This window comes from Idiotropiscis lumnitzeri, chromosome 5 (genome assembly GCF_059441095.1).
Source record: "Idiotropiscis lumnitzeri isolate Australia: NSW breed Sydney's pygmy pipehorse chromosome 5, RoL_Ilum_1.0, whole genome shotgun sequence".
Taxonomy (NCBI): domain Eukaryota; kingdom Metazoa; phylum Chordata; class Actinopteri; order Syngnathiformes; family Syngnathidae; genus Idiotropiscis; species Idiotropiscis lumnitzeri.
In genome coordinates, this window is record NC_142395.1 from 15330680 (window position 1) to 15347168 (window position 16489).

At 42.7% G+C, this 16489-nt stretch overlaps 1 protein-coding gene across 2 annotated transcripts in view; it reads left to right on the top strand.

The window, feature by feature from the left end:
• The window catches only part of garre1 (granule associated Rac and RHOG effector 1), a 32172-nt gene that overhangs the window by 9505 nt on the left and 6178 nt on the right, over positions 1 to 16489 (top strand). For both annotated transcript variants that reach the window (XM_088296128.1, XM_088296129.1), the window contains exons 2-9: positions 4780 to 5982; positions 11547 to 11759; positions 12350 to 12490; positions 13159 to 13254; positions 13377 to 13538; positions 13615 to 13773; positions 15592 to 15689; positions 16309 to 16434. In XM_088296128.1, coding sequence (XP_088152254.1) covers positions 5491 to 5982; positions 11547 to 11759; positions 12350 to 12490; positions 13159 to 13254; positions 13377 to 13538; positions 13615 to 13773; positions 15592 to 15689; positions 16309 to 16434 — 1487 coding nt within the window. In that variant the 5' untranslated portion in view covers positions 4780 to 5490. The remainder of the gene's footprint in view (positions 1 to 4779; positions 5983 to 11546; positions 11760 to 12349; positions 12491 to 13158; positions 13255 to 13376; positions 13539 to 13614; positions 13774 to 15591; positions 15690 to 16308; positions 16435 to 16489) is intronic.

Here is a 16489-nt window from a genome sequence, read left to right on the forward strand (position 1 = left end):
AAGTTTTTATTTAGTTTTTTTTTTATTGCTCCCGTAGTAAGCAACAATGCAAATTGCATTAGAACGCCTTTCATAACCAAAGTGGATTCCTTAATTGGTATTTTAGCAACTGTCATACAAAGAGAAGTTAACCACGGTATAATAAGACTAACAAAGCAGAAGTATTTCCCCCTTTGAAGACACTTGACAAACAGGTAACAAGTCATTTCGACATTAGCAGCATGCCATCTCCGTTCTATCTGCTGAAAAAAGTGCTGCTCTGAGCAGCCTGACAAATTCCAACTTCTTGCCAACACTTGCCTTCAAAGTCACTTCCATACTCTGTTCTATGGTTGTCATCGCAGGATAGCATGGTAGACTAGTGATGATCACAACAGTTTTGAGATCCACAGTTTGAATCTGGTCTCTGGCCGTCCTGTGTAGAGTCTACATGAGCTCATGTTTGCCAGCAAGTCCAAATTTAAATTAGCTTGGATAGGTCCCAGAAGATGGAAATAGAAAATGGATGGCTGTTTATTAGCACACTTTTTTCTCTTTGCCATCCATGCCAGGTTAAAACAAAGAAAAAGGCGATTTTCCATCAAATTAGGTCACCCATTCCGTGTTCCTGTATGTTGTGGTACAGCTGAATTGCTTTTTCTGTTTCAGGAAGCGCATTGAGCGTCACTTTTGTCCCTTTGCGCTGAGGTCACCAGTTTCCCTGCGCTCTCGCTTTCCACTCACACGGCAACAGACGAGGGCTGTTCGCTGTTTGGGAAAGGAAGCGGGGTCTGAAGGTCGGCAGAATGTTGTCGGGATGTTGTGTGTGTGTGTGTGTGTGTGTTAGAAGGCAGTGTGGTGACGGCAGCGTGTTTTGCCCGCTCTCTACTGCAAGTTACAATCCATCCCAAAACACAGACACTTCCGGCGTGGTGATAGCAGATAACGACGTCTGTTCCACAGACTGATAGAAAAAGCAGTGACGGAAACTTTTCACCCAGCAAATATGTGTGTGACAAGATTGGTGTGTGTGTGACTTAACAAAACTTGGGGGGCAAGTAACGCTTATTTTAAATACAGAAATGACTTTGTGTCTCAAAATGTTTGACACGAATTTTGAGATAATTAAATTTTTTTTGTTTTTGTTTTTTAAGTTTGAACAATAAAAGCTTGTGCACAGATTTTACCATGCGCTGTAATTCATAGCTATTTTTCATAAAGAATGTCTATATAGTAATATATCACTAAATTATTACAGATCATTATTGTTATTATGGAAACCTAACGTGCTAGAGGAAAAAAAGACAATGGCAGATTCTGAAGTTTTAGCTTATCTAATTAAAAAATAAAGTACAAATTTGTTGATCAGCGTAATCGATTGTGTTGATTAGGGCTGCACAATATATTGGAAAAATATCATTGTGGCCCGTGCAATATGCATCTCTCAATAAGTTTCCTATGGAATAATATTCTTTTATCTGACTTTTACCAATCAGATGCGTGAGTGAACAGTATTTGGGGGCATTACAAATAGTTAAGAATACATTGAGAAGTATTTCTTTTGTTAGATAATAAAAAAATGGCATTACTTCAGGTACGTGATAAATATCGCAGTAATATTTATCACTATTTTCCACACCCATATTGCATGTATTTCCCAATATTGTGCAGCCTTACTGTTGATTATTATAAAGCATGACATTATTTCAAATTGACAACGCAGAAAATACACAAACATACATTAATTAGGATTCGGTTACTGGTTTGGTCTTTTGCATGTCAGAAAAAAGGCAAAACAGGTTGATCATTATTTTCCAAAAGTAAAATCGGATGGCCCAAATCTTAAGAAACCCTTATTCGTTGACCCATGCTGCTCGTTCTTACTCAGTGTTTCACAATCTTTTATTGAGCCAACGCGAGTACACAACTCCCAGAAAGTTTGCGATAATCAGCATTCAGGTAAAATTTCAACATGAACTTAAAATGCACTGATGCTTGCACAGCAAACGCAAACAGCGAGTTGTGCAAAAATACTGAATCATCGCACAGGACTTGTGCATTCAAAAGTTTACACAAGGTCAAACTAAGTTCACCTGTAAAGATCATAGTGCATTTTAGGTTGATCCTAAAAGCCTACTATCTCAATTTTTTTTTGTGAGTAGTCTAATTTAGATTTGAAAAAGCTTACCGCTGACAGCTCAACAAAAATGTCAAATGTAGGTGAACAGGTTAATTATGTTCAGTCTCAATGCGAACATTTGGGGAGAGCTGGTCTGGTTACCAGTCAGTCACAGGCCACTTATAGACTAACAACTATTCACATTCTCACGTGTGAGCGGTCCTCAATTAACACAGCATGCGTGTTTTTGGGATGTGGCTGATGTATGCAAATGCTCTTGTTTTGATTGAACGTAAAGATAACACAATTTTTGTTGAGTTATGACCGACAGCTGTGTGTAACTATTTTTTAGGTGCAGAATGCAAAACGAATCAAAATTTTCTTTAGCTATAGGATTCCCAGTTTCTCCAAAAATATAGGAAATGAGTGTCTATGGATGTAAATAGAGCACTATGCTGAGATAGTTACAAGCTTTGAAAGCAAACAAAACGGCATAAAATAAAATGTAATTTACATCCTACTCATGGCAATCAGCTTTAAAAGAAAAGTTAGCACTAATCCTCTTAATTTGTACAATGCTGGCTTTCTATTTGTAGATATTGTTTGCAAAGACTTACTGGGAACAGCACACACCTCTCACCGCACAATTGTGGCTGAACAAACAAGTTGCCACGTGGCTGTAGATGAGTCCAATCGTAATCAGCTCTTCTTACTACATAATCGGCGGAGTTTTGCTGGAGCGAAAGTTGCCGTGCTAGAAAAACTGCAATGCATGCCAATTTTTATTTCAATCGGCATGCAAACCTAACTCAACAGATTTTTTTTTCATGTCCACTTCTCCTGTGTAATTAGTCTTCTGTCATGAAAACAAATTACATGTTGTTGAGAGGCCGATATCAGAGGGTTTTGACTATTTTAAGTTCAATTAATAAAGTGGTTGATTCATTTGATAATGGACGAATGTTGGCACTTGTGACTCAACTGTGAGGCAAACGCGATAACCACTACGCCACGGCGCTACCTCAGTAAACGGCCGTAAATCATGACTCCAGACATTTTGGAAAACTGTATGCTGAAATAGTTCTGGGAAGGCACTCGTCCACAAAGGCCTGCTTGGCTGTATTTGGTGTGGAAGTTTGTTTGAACAAGAGCATAGATATGGCGAGCATTTACAGAGACACTCAATCCAAACAAAGTCTCGTGGAACGACATGGAGGCTTTTCTCCCTCTTTGTGTAATGGCCAGCCGCCCCAATACTTTTGTCCTTGTAGTCCATTGCAGTTGGATTGCAGTCAATATTGTTTTTTTTCCAATCAGATGGCAACACAAGTACGGTAATATCGAATGTATGACCGACTGAATCAGACACGTTGTTTTTCAACAAAAACAAAATAAGCAAATGGCAGTGATTTCATCTGCAGCGTAATGCTGGTTGCCTTCAGCGATTCCCGCTTACGAATGTCCTCACCAGCGTACAAATGAATACATTCAGTCCAGTGGCAAGAACCGATTGCGTCTGTCTTGTGAATGACATGATTGTGACAGGGACAATGTGTCTTTCTGTGCCGTCGCAAAAACAACGGCGTCTTCTTGCAAGAAATGATTGTCGCACTGTCGTGGTCTTGAAAAGTACAACTACCAGTCACAGGAGTTGCCTCGCAACGAAAGTACTACTTGACGAACAGTTAGCCATTAGAATATCGTACGGTGCAATATTGTACTGCACAGTGTCCACGTTGCTCCTGCATTTGGTTTTCTTTCTAACCTCAGTCTCACCTTAAAGAAGATTGCTGACATCACAAAGATGCGTCTTACTTAGTTTTAAGATAATGACGTTAGCTTACCCTGTTGCTGTTGCATATTTTTGGAGTATTAATATTCCACAGTCTCCACCTTGCTTTATTTGCTTACGGATTTAGTTGTAACGTCAGAAAATTGGTAAAAATGTTGAACATTGTTTTTCCAAAGTGAAAGTACATTTTTATTTTGATTGAACACAAATCCGCTTTCATAAAGGGCTTCAGAAATTGGAGGATTTTTACTGATAAGAAGATGAAGTTCTGAGGATTTGGACAAATTGAAATGAAAGAAAGCTACTCAAGTAATTTTTAACAGCAAATTTTAAGCAGAGATGGCTTTATGGATCCCAAAATATATTTGTGATCCTGATTTTTACTTTTTTCCCCCTGTAATGAGATATTTTAATTTTTTGTTTAATTTCTCGCGATGACTTTTCAGTGAAAAAAAGTCCTGTTATTAAATATATTATTATTATTTTATGATGAAAATCTGAGGGAAAATTTGGAATCTGCACCGAAACTTCTACTAGAAGCTGGCATCGGCGAGATGGGGTTCATTTGTTGATCGATTTAATTGTCGATTATTCGTTTTACCTCGATCGAGTAGAACTATACATGCTCCGCCATCCTGACTTTGCCGAAGTGCCCTGTTTTTTTTTAAGATGTCCTATATTTCTTTCAAATTTGATCTTTCAACGTTTGAGGATACATGGTTAGAAATGACCGACAAAACCTTCACTTCAACTCAACAGTTAATGTTGGCCTCACGTTCATTGGGAAATGGCAACCTGGTTTATTCTGAGCCACAAATGAAGCTCATCCTTCCTTGTCGGATGCATTACTAACCTTCAACTTGTCTGTTTTTTTCCCCTCCTCCCCTAGGAAATGACCTAGAGGCCTTACAGATACATTTGTGCTCTTGTCGCTGTAATCTGCATCCGCGGGCAAGTCCCACCTACCTCAGCCGGCACACGGACGGGAAAAGCAGGAAGCACGTCGGGTGGGGGCGGTGGACACACACAGTCAAGTGTCGCGTTTGGAGAGGAGCACCTTGAGACGGACCGGATCCGCCTCATCCTCGCAGTCGGGAATTTGTTTGCATGTTTTTTTAAAACATTTTGTAAGATCCATGCTGTTGACCAGTGTTTTGTTTATGTCATTTTTGCTTTCAATCTGATTATTTTCTACTTTCATCAGTGAAGGGTTTCTATATGTACAAAAGCTACAGACTGTATGAAGACTTGTTTTTTTTCCCTCTTCGTAAGGAAGGCTAATGCACTTTAAACTTTGGCTCTCGGATCAGTTTTTGAAGCTGAACCAGAATCTTGGAGGAATGCGTCTTTATATGCAGCTGGCCTGCATGTAAGCACTTCACATAGGCTCCTGGCCCTCTCTTCTCGCCACTCCTGCCTTTGGATTCTCCTAAGGTGCACTGAGATGAGCCTCCGGCAGGCAGAAACCCTCAGTGGTCTTTTTACGTGACCGGGACTGTCGCGGTGTGAGCGTTGTCCTTGTGTGGTCGAGAGGATTTTTAGTTTTTTGGGGTGGAAAAGCTAAACAGAAACAGGATCTTCCGGTGGTGGTGCACCACCTATGTATTGTTGCAGTGTGCAACAAAGTAAAATGGACTACAAGCGTCGCTTTTTGCTCGGCGGGTCCAAGCAGAAAGTCCAACAGCACCAGCAGTACCAGATGCCTGAGTTGAGCCGGACCCTCAGCGCCTCACTGGCCTCCTCTTGCTCGGCCTCCTCGCCCATGGGCCTACCCGGCGGCTGCCACCCGCCCTCCGCCTCGCCCACTACGGCGGTGGCCGACATCCAGCAGGGCATCTCCAAGTACTTGGACGCCCTCAACGTGTTCTGCCGGGCCAGCGCCTTCCTCACCGACCTGTTCAGCAGCGTGTTCAGGAACTCTCACTACTCCAAAGCAGCTATGCAACTGAAGGACGTGCAGGAACACGTCATGGAGGCGGCCAGCCGGCTGACGGCGGCCATCAAGCCGGAGATTGCTAAGATGCTGATGGAGCTGAGTGCCGGGGCCGCCAACTTCAAAGATCAGAACGACTTCAACCTGCAAGACGTTGAGGTAGGTCCTGCAACTATTATAATGAACTATTATGTGAAGATAAGGACAGTTTTATGTTTAATAATGTCTCTAAACCAGTGGGCCACTTTGGACCAGGCTGCGCAGATGAAAGAGAAAAAAAATTGTAGTACTTCCTTATTATTTGAGGCTAAAAAATATCTTGTTTGGAAAAGTGACAGGCTTCTCTCCGTTACATCCATCTATGATGGACTCGTGACTAGCGGTGATCCGCGGAATGGCTGTTGAAAATAAAACAGCGGAATCACATTATTAAGGCAACATGATTGGTCCGCCTGACAGTCATTTCAGACAGCCATGTCAAAGAAGCTGCAAACATACCCAACCAACCATTACTTAGCCCGAAATCTTATTCAGTTGCTAATTTAGGATGCCAACAAAGCGCTAGTTAATTACACCATCATTGGATGACAGAACACAAATCTCCGGCGTTAGTGGCTACTACTGGGTAGCAGTTTGTTGTTAGCATTAGCAACAAGTGCAAGTCCGCAAAAGGACTTGTATGAACTGGTCCGGAAAAATCCTTGGGGACCACTCTAAACGATTAATCAATGATCAAAATAGTTATCGATCAATTTTATTATCGATGATCTATTAATCTTTGATCTTTTTTTTTGTTTGTTCGTTTTTTTGTGCCTCTAATTTGAAGTTGATCGGCATGAAACTTAGGTGGCGTATTAAGTCTAAAGGGCAATAAAAATGTCTCGTTTCACACATTTGCCGTGACATGTTAGGTAATTGAGTTAATGACGTGAGGCCACTATGGAAATGGGAGGAAACAAAAACTTTTGAATTCCCAGAATTCACTCAACTACACAACACTTGTTCAACGCCTTTTGTGTTGTGTTATGTTAGTTAGAACCAAGTGAACCACAGGCAGTTTTTAGAGGAGTTTTTGGTTATTACTGTTTATAGCCTTGGCGCTAATATGCTGCGATGCCTGGGTGCTCTCTTGTCCGATGGCTGACTTAATGAATCAGTGTTTTCCAGCTCAAGTTCCCCACCCTGTGTTAGCATAGTGTGAGAACCCGAGGCCGTCGTGTGAAAACCGTGCGGGATTCTACATGATCTTCATACTCACCGCTGAATTTACTTACTTCCTGTGTCAACACGGGAGCCATTTGCTCGAAAACACACGTACACATTATGAGAAATTGTTCCACATAAACCCGTTGACCACAACATTAGTCAACCCTGATCCAGTAAAAGAGTTAAAATGGAATTTGAGCCGATCTAAAATTTTATGACTTTTAGAGAGCTTGAACCCCTGCTCATTAAGAGATACACAGGTCACCTGAAATAGACACAAAAATAAGACAGTCACAAAAAAAAATAATAATAATAATGCTACAGTAGACATTTGCTGGGAATCGGAACCAGGCACTTGGACCTACGCTGTAAATCCAGCCCTAACAGTCCAGAAACTTATACTAGCCACCTTTTGTGTTGAAAGCAACCATCGCTGACATCACAACGTATCTAATTAATCTAAGCAGGCAAGCCGCAGCGGCTGTCATTGCACTGCAGTCAAGACTTGAGTCTGCATAATTCACGCTAACGTCCAGTGTTCATCTCTTGACAATGTCCTTTGATGCTGGCTGGAATGAAGTCTCATGAGGCGTGTTAACGCCGCTCTGAATTAAGACGCTCTGATTGATGGCCACAATTAAGGACATTTAAGTCACATTTTCTCCCCAACAATTATGGTCTATGGGAACTGCGGTCAGGTTGCTGTCGGAGAGCGCTGCACCTCTCCCGTGGATGTGGCTTTGCCCAAAACAGGAAACACTTGTGGACCGCTCTCGGTAAAAACGTGCGGTCTCCAAATATGCGTGCATGAATATTAGAGGAAGCGTGAGTCTGAACGATTTGACCGCACGCCTTGGCCGTCTGGCCGCGGGCATAGGGGTGCATTTGTTGAAGCAGGAAAGCAAACCTGTGATACGTTTTGATGCTGCACACTGACCTCATTTGGGTGTTTTAGTTGTTTAAGGCTCATGTCCAATGTGTTTGAAAAGTGAATCACACATCCATAAAAAAAAAAAGGTTTTTAAACGGTGAGGTAGCCCTTGGAAGTCTTTTAGTGCACAACATAGTCATGGAGGAAAACAAATGTCTAATAGCTGTTAACAGAGGAAGTCTCTTCACAAAAGTTAGTTGCGACTGAAGAGGATTTTTTTTCTTTTTTTTCTGCCTGTCTGAAAGGCGAAGAATGCAGTCTGGCAGCAGTTTGTGCTATGAGCTCTTCAAAAAAGGAAAGAGAAAAGGGGGCAAATACAATTGTGAGTTGAGGGAGTTGTGGTATGTGAGGCTTTACGCCATCAGTTCTTTTTCTCTGACTACACTCACCCTGCCTTTCTTTCCTTTACCCCCCCAAAAATTTCTGATGAGCATGTAAAGCATCTTTTCCACCCAAATCTGAGCATGATTCTACACCCAAATATGCACCATTAGAGTCCCTGCACCTTTTTTTTTTTTTATAAAGGATTGAATGAGAACTGTATTTGTCGCATTTTACAATTAATTTAAGCCTATCTGCCAAGCGACAACGTGGACACACGGAACATTAGTGAGTGAGTGCGTAATATCCCTGTAATCCAAATGCTGCGAACATGCACGATTATGATGCTGCTTTTTTAGTTAGCTACAGCGTTAACAATGACATTCACTTAACAATTAAATCCACTTGCATGAACTGTGGCATCTATAAATTGAGAGAATGTTTCACGCCATATTGCACTTCACACAGATCATCTTTTAGACTGCGCGTGAAACCTTTTTGCAGCATGAAGCAAGACTCAACACTGGCTGTTAATACTGCTGTTTTGGTTTGCCATAAAGTTCAAATGGACTCAACTATTTCAAATCCGTATGTTAACAATAATGTCTATAAACCAAGATAACTAGCCACTACTTTCCCCCCTGATTTGGCAAATCTTAGAATTAAAGATAAGACTAAATCTCTAATTTGTAATTAACCTTAGAATCTGTATAGTTGCATTGTTTTCAGTTCAAGCTGCGTAAGCATCTGCCCCATTCACAGTTTCTGCTGTATTTAAAGTAAAGGCGCTTAAGTTGTCACATGTACACAACTAAAATAACTGCCCGAATACTTTGGCACAAGTCGTACACACATGAGCGTTGAGGTGACGTCGATCAAAGCTCACCGCACGGCTGCCTCCATAACAGAAGAATGCACGCAGTAATTATGACGGCATTTGCCACTCAATTGTCAGCCAATCGGATAATGATGGGAGTTACAGACACTTGGTTTAGTCAAACCAATTGGCTTTTACTCATTAACATTTTATTCATTAACAATTTGTTTATGCCAAAATTGTTCAACGAGCTCTGCATCGTTGCATTGTCATATGGTTCTTGCGCGTTACCAGCATGACAAGGGCTTGGCGATGAAAACATTTTCATTGGTAGAAGGCAGTCACAAATTTCCCATGATGTGCCCTTTTGTACGTTGCAAAAGCTGTGATTAGCCACGTCAATAGCCCGAGGTGTGTGCTTCCAAGCCACAAATAATTTGTCAAAGTCTACAACTCAACATGAGACAAGACCTTAAAGGGGAAGTCAACCCTCCAAAATTCTATTTGCCTTCACTATTCCTAACACGGAATTCTGATGAATATTACGCTTGTGAAATATGAATTAAGTCGCAAAATCCCCCCCATTTTTTTCAGCCATCTCAGGGTTGGCCATTTTTGTCTCTTTCTGTCGACTGAAAATGGACATCACATTAGCTCGGGGCTCAGGTAACGACTAATCGCGGCTCTCCTGTTTTCTGAAGCTGAGCAATGATTGGTCGTGAGCCAAAACGTGTGAACATATAAAAATGGTGAAATATTTTTGTGGTACTTTTACTTTGTGTTGAACTTTTCCATTTTCTTCTTAATGAAGTATCTAAATCTCATTAAAATTTATTAAGTCCTTTCTTCCAAATGGTGAAAATGAAGTTCCATAATGATAAGCTATTGGTAAGAAAGAAATAACCCAGCAGCTTTTTTTTTTTCCTTCCTTGGCACTGCGTTGAAAGTAGCCATCTGGTTACAATTTCAAGGTCTTCAACCCCTTAAGGAGCTCGAGATTTTCATGCATGTCGGCCCTCCACAACAGCAGTACTGCAGGTGTTCGCAGAAAAATAGAAGGATACATTTTGATGGCTTCATGATTCACTTAATTTGGGCCCATTATCATTTTTTTGTTGTCCTTCTTCCTCTTAATAATTTCCATGACTGTGGGATCCCACCCAGCCAATCACACGTGTTCTCCATTATCTGCAACTCGGTCATGTTTTCTTTTTCCTTTTCCCGACTTTGTTGCTGTGCACGACTTTGTAACATTCGCTCGTCGTCCTGTCAAGCTCTTTTATGAATGATGACATATGCTTGTTGTGGTTGTATGGAATGAGTCCGCATTTCATTGGCAAGCATTGTTTCTTCTGTGATAATTTGTTCTGTCTGCTTTGTATGCTTTTATTCCCGCTGAGTTCTCATGGATTAATCATGACATCATCACAAGACGCTGTGACTTTGCATGTTCTGTATCATATCCAGAGTGCACACTCTAAATATCGTTGGGTTAAACGTAACACAATTTGGGATTGAAAATGGATTGACCCACTATGTATATATATATACCTGAGCCGCTTCGCCGCACAATTGTCGCGGGCATGCTGGAGCCAATCCCAGCTGTCCTCGGGCAGTGGGCGTGGTACACCCTGAATTGGTTGCCAACCAATCGCAGGGGACACAAAGACAACCATCCACGCTAACAATCACACCTAGAGCTAATTTTGAATGTTCAATCAACCTACCATGCATGTCTTTGGAATGTTGGTGGAAACCGGAGCACTCGGAGAAAGCACACGCAAGTGCGGGCAGAACATGCAAACGCCACACAGGAAGGTCGGAATCGAACCCTGCACCTCTGAACTGAGAGGCCGACATGCTGACCAGTCAGCCACCGTGCCGCCCAAGAGATAACAGACAATTAAATGTGCTCTGAATATGCGACATTAGAAGTGCGTCTTATCATTAAAGGAGAAGTAATATGTTCTATGCGATCCGACTAGTCATTCGGATTAATATTGCGTTTGTGGAATGTGAATAAAGCAGAAAAATCCAGCCATTTTTATCCATCTCAGGGGGCGGCCATTTTGCCACTTGCTGTGGCCCGAAAATGTTGCTCAGTCCTCAGGGAACCGCTTTCTGCATTTGCTTACGTGACGTTTATGTTGAGCCACCGTTTTCGGCTTACAGGTCATGCTTGGCCCAGCAATCTATGCACACATACTGGTTGCGTGACATCAGTTACTGGTATTGTGGAACACAGCCATGGTGTGTACACTCATCAGTCTAAAGCGAAACCAACACAATTGAATGACTGCAGGTTGTTGAGGAGTAAACATGCCCCTGTCTTGACTACCCTGAGATATTTCCAGCAGGGTCGTGCAAAGGAAATATTGGTAAAGTTTTTATGTTCTAATGTAAAACTGAAGCTCGCTGCTCAGCAAACATTCTGTTCTTCGCTTCCAGGTCTTGGGTCGATGCTTCTTGATGGTGATGCAGGTCCACTTCCAGTTCCTTTCGCAGACCCTGCAGAAAGTCCAGCCCGTGGCCCAGTCCTGTCTGGCCGAGGCTCTCGCGCAGGCCCAGGAACGCTCGGCCAGCGTTCGTGCCCAAAGCGCCGAGCTCGGGCCGCTCACAGAGCTGGAGGAAGCTTCCCGCTCATGGAAAGGTGCAGCTGAGGTAAGCCGCCACGAAGATGAAGGCTGTGTAGTTATCGTCCATATTCAAAAAGAGTGGAATTCCCGGACCCACCCTAGTGAGCTATAGCTTGGGGCTTTTACAAAATCATTTCCGATCAATTATGTGGAAAGTAAAATATACGTATGTGGATCGGCACGCCAATAAAACACACATACTGAACCAATTACTTTTTACTTTTTTACTTAATTTTTTTGTCTTCCTTGTAAGGGGTCCCTTCACCCAAAAGGTTTGAGAACCTTTTGTGTCGCTATCACAATACCGGACTATAACCGTACAAGGGCGAGTGAGGCCCCATTGTAATCGGAGCTCGAGTGTCCTCCAGCGAATCAGTCCCGCCGGTCCATTTTATACCTTGTTTGTATACAATGAAGCAGAGAGCTTTGGTATGTGTGGGGGACTGCTGGGATTGATCTGTGTAGAATATCTTGGAGGTTTGACTCCCAAGTTCTAGATTCAGGAAATGTCTATTAAAAAGAAGTCACTGCAAAATAACCTCATGAGAACAGATCTCTTGTTGTACTTTTGGACTGCTGCGGGAACATTTATGAAGAATGTTGCTGAACCCTCAGGCTATGTCAAGGCTGCGGGAGAGGGGTCGTGACGGCTGCCTGGCAGGCCTCCAGGTCCAGCAGCTCTTCTGCTCGCACAACACCAACATCCCGGAGCACCAGCTGAAGGAGCTCAACATGAAGATAGATAGCGCTTTACAGGTTAACATTTCAATTTTTAACCCCCCTCTAGTTTGGTTTTCATTTTACCATTGCGAGTGCCTGTCTGTTGGATTGAGTTGCAAAAAATAGATTTTCATGTATTATAGATTTTTACTAATCAATTGGTGTTCTTGAAACCTAATTGGAGGGGTGATCTAAGCATGAGCTTTTGAATTGTTTAATTCAAGACCTGATGAAGATAAATACGAATGAAAATGTTACTGCCAAGACATACCAGGAATTGACTGGCTGTGAGCAGGACAGACATGCCTGTTTTTAGCATTTCATGTGGCTGTACATTAAAAGGCCATTCAGTGCCATCTTCTGCCTCATTCTTCTCAAACGCTACACATTGCAACACATTGCAGTGAGTGGCCAAATGCGGCACTATGATTTATTTTTAATTTTACTGTTAAATGAATTTTTAAAACATATTTTAGGTTTCAGTATAAATCCATCTAACATCCATCCACTTATGTGTTCCATTGTATTGTTAATCGTTTTGTTACGCTGTGTAAAAAACTTTATTACAACCGCAGCTATTGTAAAAGAGCAATATACTATACAATACAATACAACTTCAATACAGCTTACTGAATAAAGACGTATCAACATATATTCTATTGTTAATGAAGTAGAACTGACTTGAGTGTCTCTCCCGTCCGCAGGCGTACAAAGTAGCGCTGGAAAGCCTGGGCCACAGTGAGTACGCGCTGAAGGCCGGCTTCCATCTCAACCCAAAATGTGTGGAGGCAGCTTTGCAGGTGGGCCATAGCTTCCAAACACTGAATGATGAACAATTGCTAAAGTGCCTGATGTGCAGATTTTTATTTTATTGATTTTTTTTTGTAGTTGTTGTTGTAATTGTTTGTTGTTTTCGTTGCAGGGTTGCTGCGGCGAGGCAGAGGCACAGCAGGCGGGCCGGATGCACACCACCTCCCAGCCCATCCAGTGCGAGTTGCCTACCATCCCCGTGCAGATCGGCTCTCATTTCCTCAAAGGCGTGTCCTTCAACGAGTCTGCGGCGGAGAACCTAAAACTGAAAATGGTACAGCCGCTTTCTTACTATTGCATGAAAAATGTTGTCTTGAAAATGAAGATAAATGTGTTCGTTGTCCTCTCAGCAAACCATGCTGCAGCTCATTAAGGAGGCACTGGGCCAAAACGGGGTGACCCCCAGGGACGACTCCCCTGTCACCGAAGTGCTCAACCAAGTGTGTCCATCCAGCTGGAGGGGAGCCTGCAAGACGGCCGTCCAGCTGCTGTTTGCACAAGCTGGTTTAGTGAGTACCATATTCCTCAGCTGTATCACGGTTTGCCATTCAACTTATCCTCATTTGGATCGCAAGGATGCTTGAGCCCATCCCATCTAACTTTGGACGAAGAGGTATAGCCTCCATTGGTTGCTAGCTAACTCATTCAAATAAGCAGTCTCGTTTGCTGTTAACCAACCATGAAGAGCAGAGAGGTGTCTCTAGAAGAAAAAGAAAGCATTTTGAAGCTGAGGTTGCCTTTGTTGATGTAACTTACGATGGCAGTTGTAGAATGAAGTAAGTAAGTCTACAAAACCATTTTATCTGGAAATATGCAGAAATCAACAGAATCTTCATCATGCAACAAGCCAATGACCCCAAAACACACAAAGGCCGACGCAACAAAGGATTTCATCAGGGGTGGAAGAGTGGAAGGTCTTAGATTGGCCAAGTCAATCACCGGACCTTAACCCAATAGAGCATACAAGTCACCTCCTGAAGAGGACTGAAGGCAGACCCTAAAAAACAAAAAAATCTGAAAGAGGTTGCAGCAAAGGTCTGGAAAAGCATTTCAAAGGATGAATGCAACAATCTGGTGAATTCAAAGGCTTGCAGGCTTGACGCACTTATTGCAAGGAAAGATTATGCTACCAAGTATTAAATGTTATTCACACAAAGTTAATATAATGACGTCCGTTCCAATACTTATGCTCACTTCGAAAGTGGTCTTCAACAAAAGGGGCTCCGTCCTGAGTCGTTTAACTCATCTAGATGTAAATACCATTAAAGGACGTAAACTTCTCTCTGATGATCCGAAAGCCAAATGTCTTCAGTATTCAACAAAAACAGGAATTGACCTTGTTGTTCCAATACTTTTGGAGGGGACAGTATTTGAGCATAGTTTTATCTAAAAGATTGTCTGTACTGCTGATGGTTTGCTTGTAGCTGCAGCCTGCAACGGATGAAATCCATTTGCCTTCATTTCCAAAAAGGAAAAATAAGGTTTTAATCCCGAGCCCTGTGTTTTGAATAAGCGGAGGTCACCCAGGTTGCTTTGAGGCATCCGAGCGGTGTAAGTCAACACCGGTGAGACAGAAAAGGGGAAGAAACATTCCGGCTACATCTGGATGAAGGATGGACTCGCCTGGGAGGGCCCCTCCAGCAGACCCCACCCCTGCCTCTATCCCGGAGAATCTTTGCAAAGTAACACCACCGTGTTTACGCTTATGCAGTGTTTATTTCCTCTGCGTGGTCTAGAGTGTTTCCCATGCCAACTTGTTGTAAAACAATCTGACTGATGACGGATGGACTCTTCTCCTTATCGAGCCACGAATCTTGAAAAACACTTGACTCCTGCACACACACTACTCACTGTCAGTCTGCAATCGTACGCCACAAAAAAATAACAAACAAAAAAAAAAAAAGTATTGCATTTTCTTATACTTTGTGCCTTTCTCTCGTTCTCTTGTGAGGTTTTGAATTCCCGTGTATAAACCTGCCCTTCGGCAACAATGGAGTGACTTCCTGCAGTGCAGGAAATAAACGCACACATCCCACGTCGCCTCCCTCTTTTTGACCCAGCTGCATGGTTCTCGAGGAGCCAAGGCCTTTCAAAGAGCTTGTTTGTTGTCAAGGGGGGAGCCTCAAGGGGCTCCCACCGACCTCCCTCCCGCTCCTTTCTTGATGGGGATATTAACGATAGAAAGTGGAAGAAGGTCATTGCGCTGTCTTAGATTTAGTCAAATGGAACACTTGGACTTCACATTAACATTTTATGTTACACCCTTGTTGCAAAAATAGAAGAAATAATGTAATTCATATTAATTTCCGCACAATTCTCCATTGCAGGTGGTGGTCGACACGGCTCAGATCGAGAACAAAGAGTCGTATGCGCCTCACATCACCCTCGAAGGATCCAGACTGGTGGTCCAGGTTCCTTCCACGTGGTGAGGCCACTTTTCATCGTCACACATTTAAACGGAAAAAAAAAGGACGCCTCAATGGACATATGCAAGCAAAGGGCGTGACGTTTGATTTCTGTGTACTGTACACCAAAACAAGCAGGATGTGACATTCAATGAGATCTATTTGAACTAGAGGGAGTGGCGTGTTTGGTTTCCAGGCCTGGACAGCTGTAATGATTAGAAGTGGCAAAAAAAACCACACAAACAAAAAACCAGTCTGAGCTTTGAAGCTCTTTTGAACATCACCTCTTCATCTGGTGCCTTAGGTGGCCTGAACTGCTGAGCAGGATTTGCGAGTTTGTGAGTTTACTTCTGGTCGTTGAGACAATTCCCGACAGTTTATCACTATTGCTTTAATGGTATTTTAGATTCTTGTGCTCCCTCGCAACTGCATTACAAGATAACGGCTCACTGGCTTCGCAGGAGTCGGGCTCACATAGTTTTGCACTGAAGCTTTGCACCTGTTGACCTCGCAAGGCATTATCTCGCACACAAAAGAGAGAAAATCTCATCTCACAGGACCTGAGGGGATTTGTGGGAGCAAAAGCTATTTGCGAGCGTCTAAATGAGTAACATTGACTTGACGTGTGCATGTTTGCAGGTGCCTGAAAGAGGACCCAGCCACCATGTCCTTGCTCCAGCGTAGCCTTGATCCGGAGAAGACGCTCGGCTTAGTGGATGTGCTCTACACAGCCGTGTTCGACATCAATCGATGGAAGGAGAGGAAGTGAGTCATAGTCTTAAAGAAAATGGGACTGAGGTCTCTTCCCAGGCCAAACTAT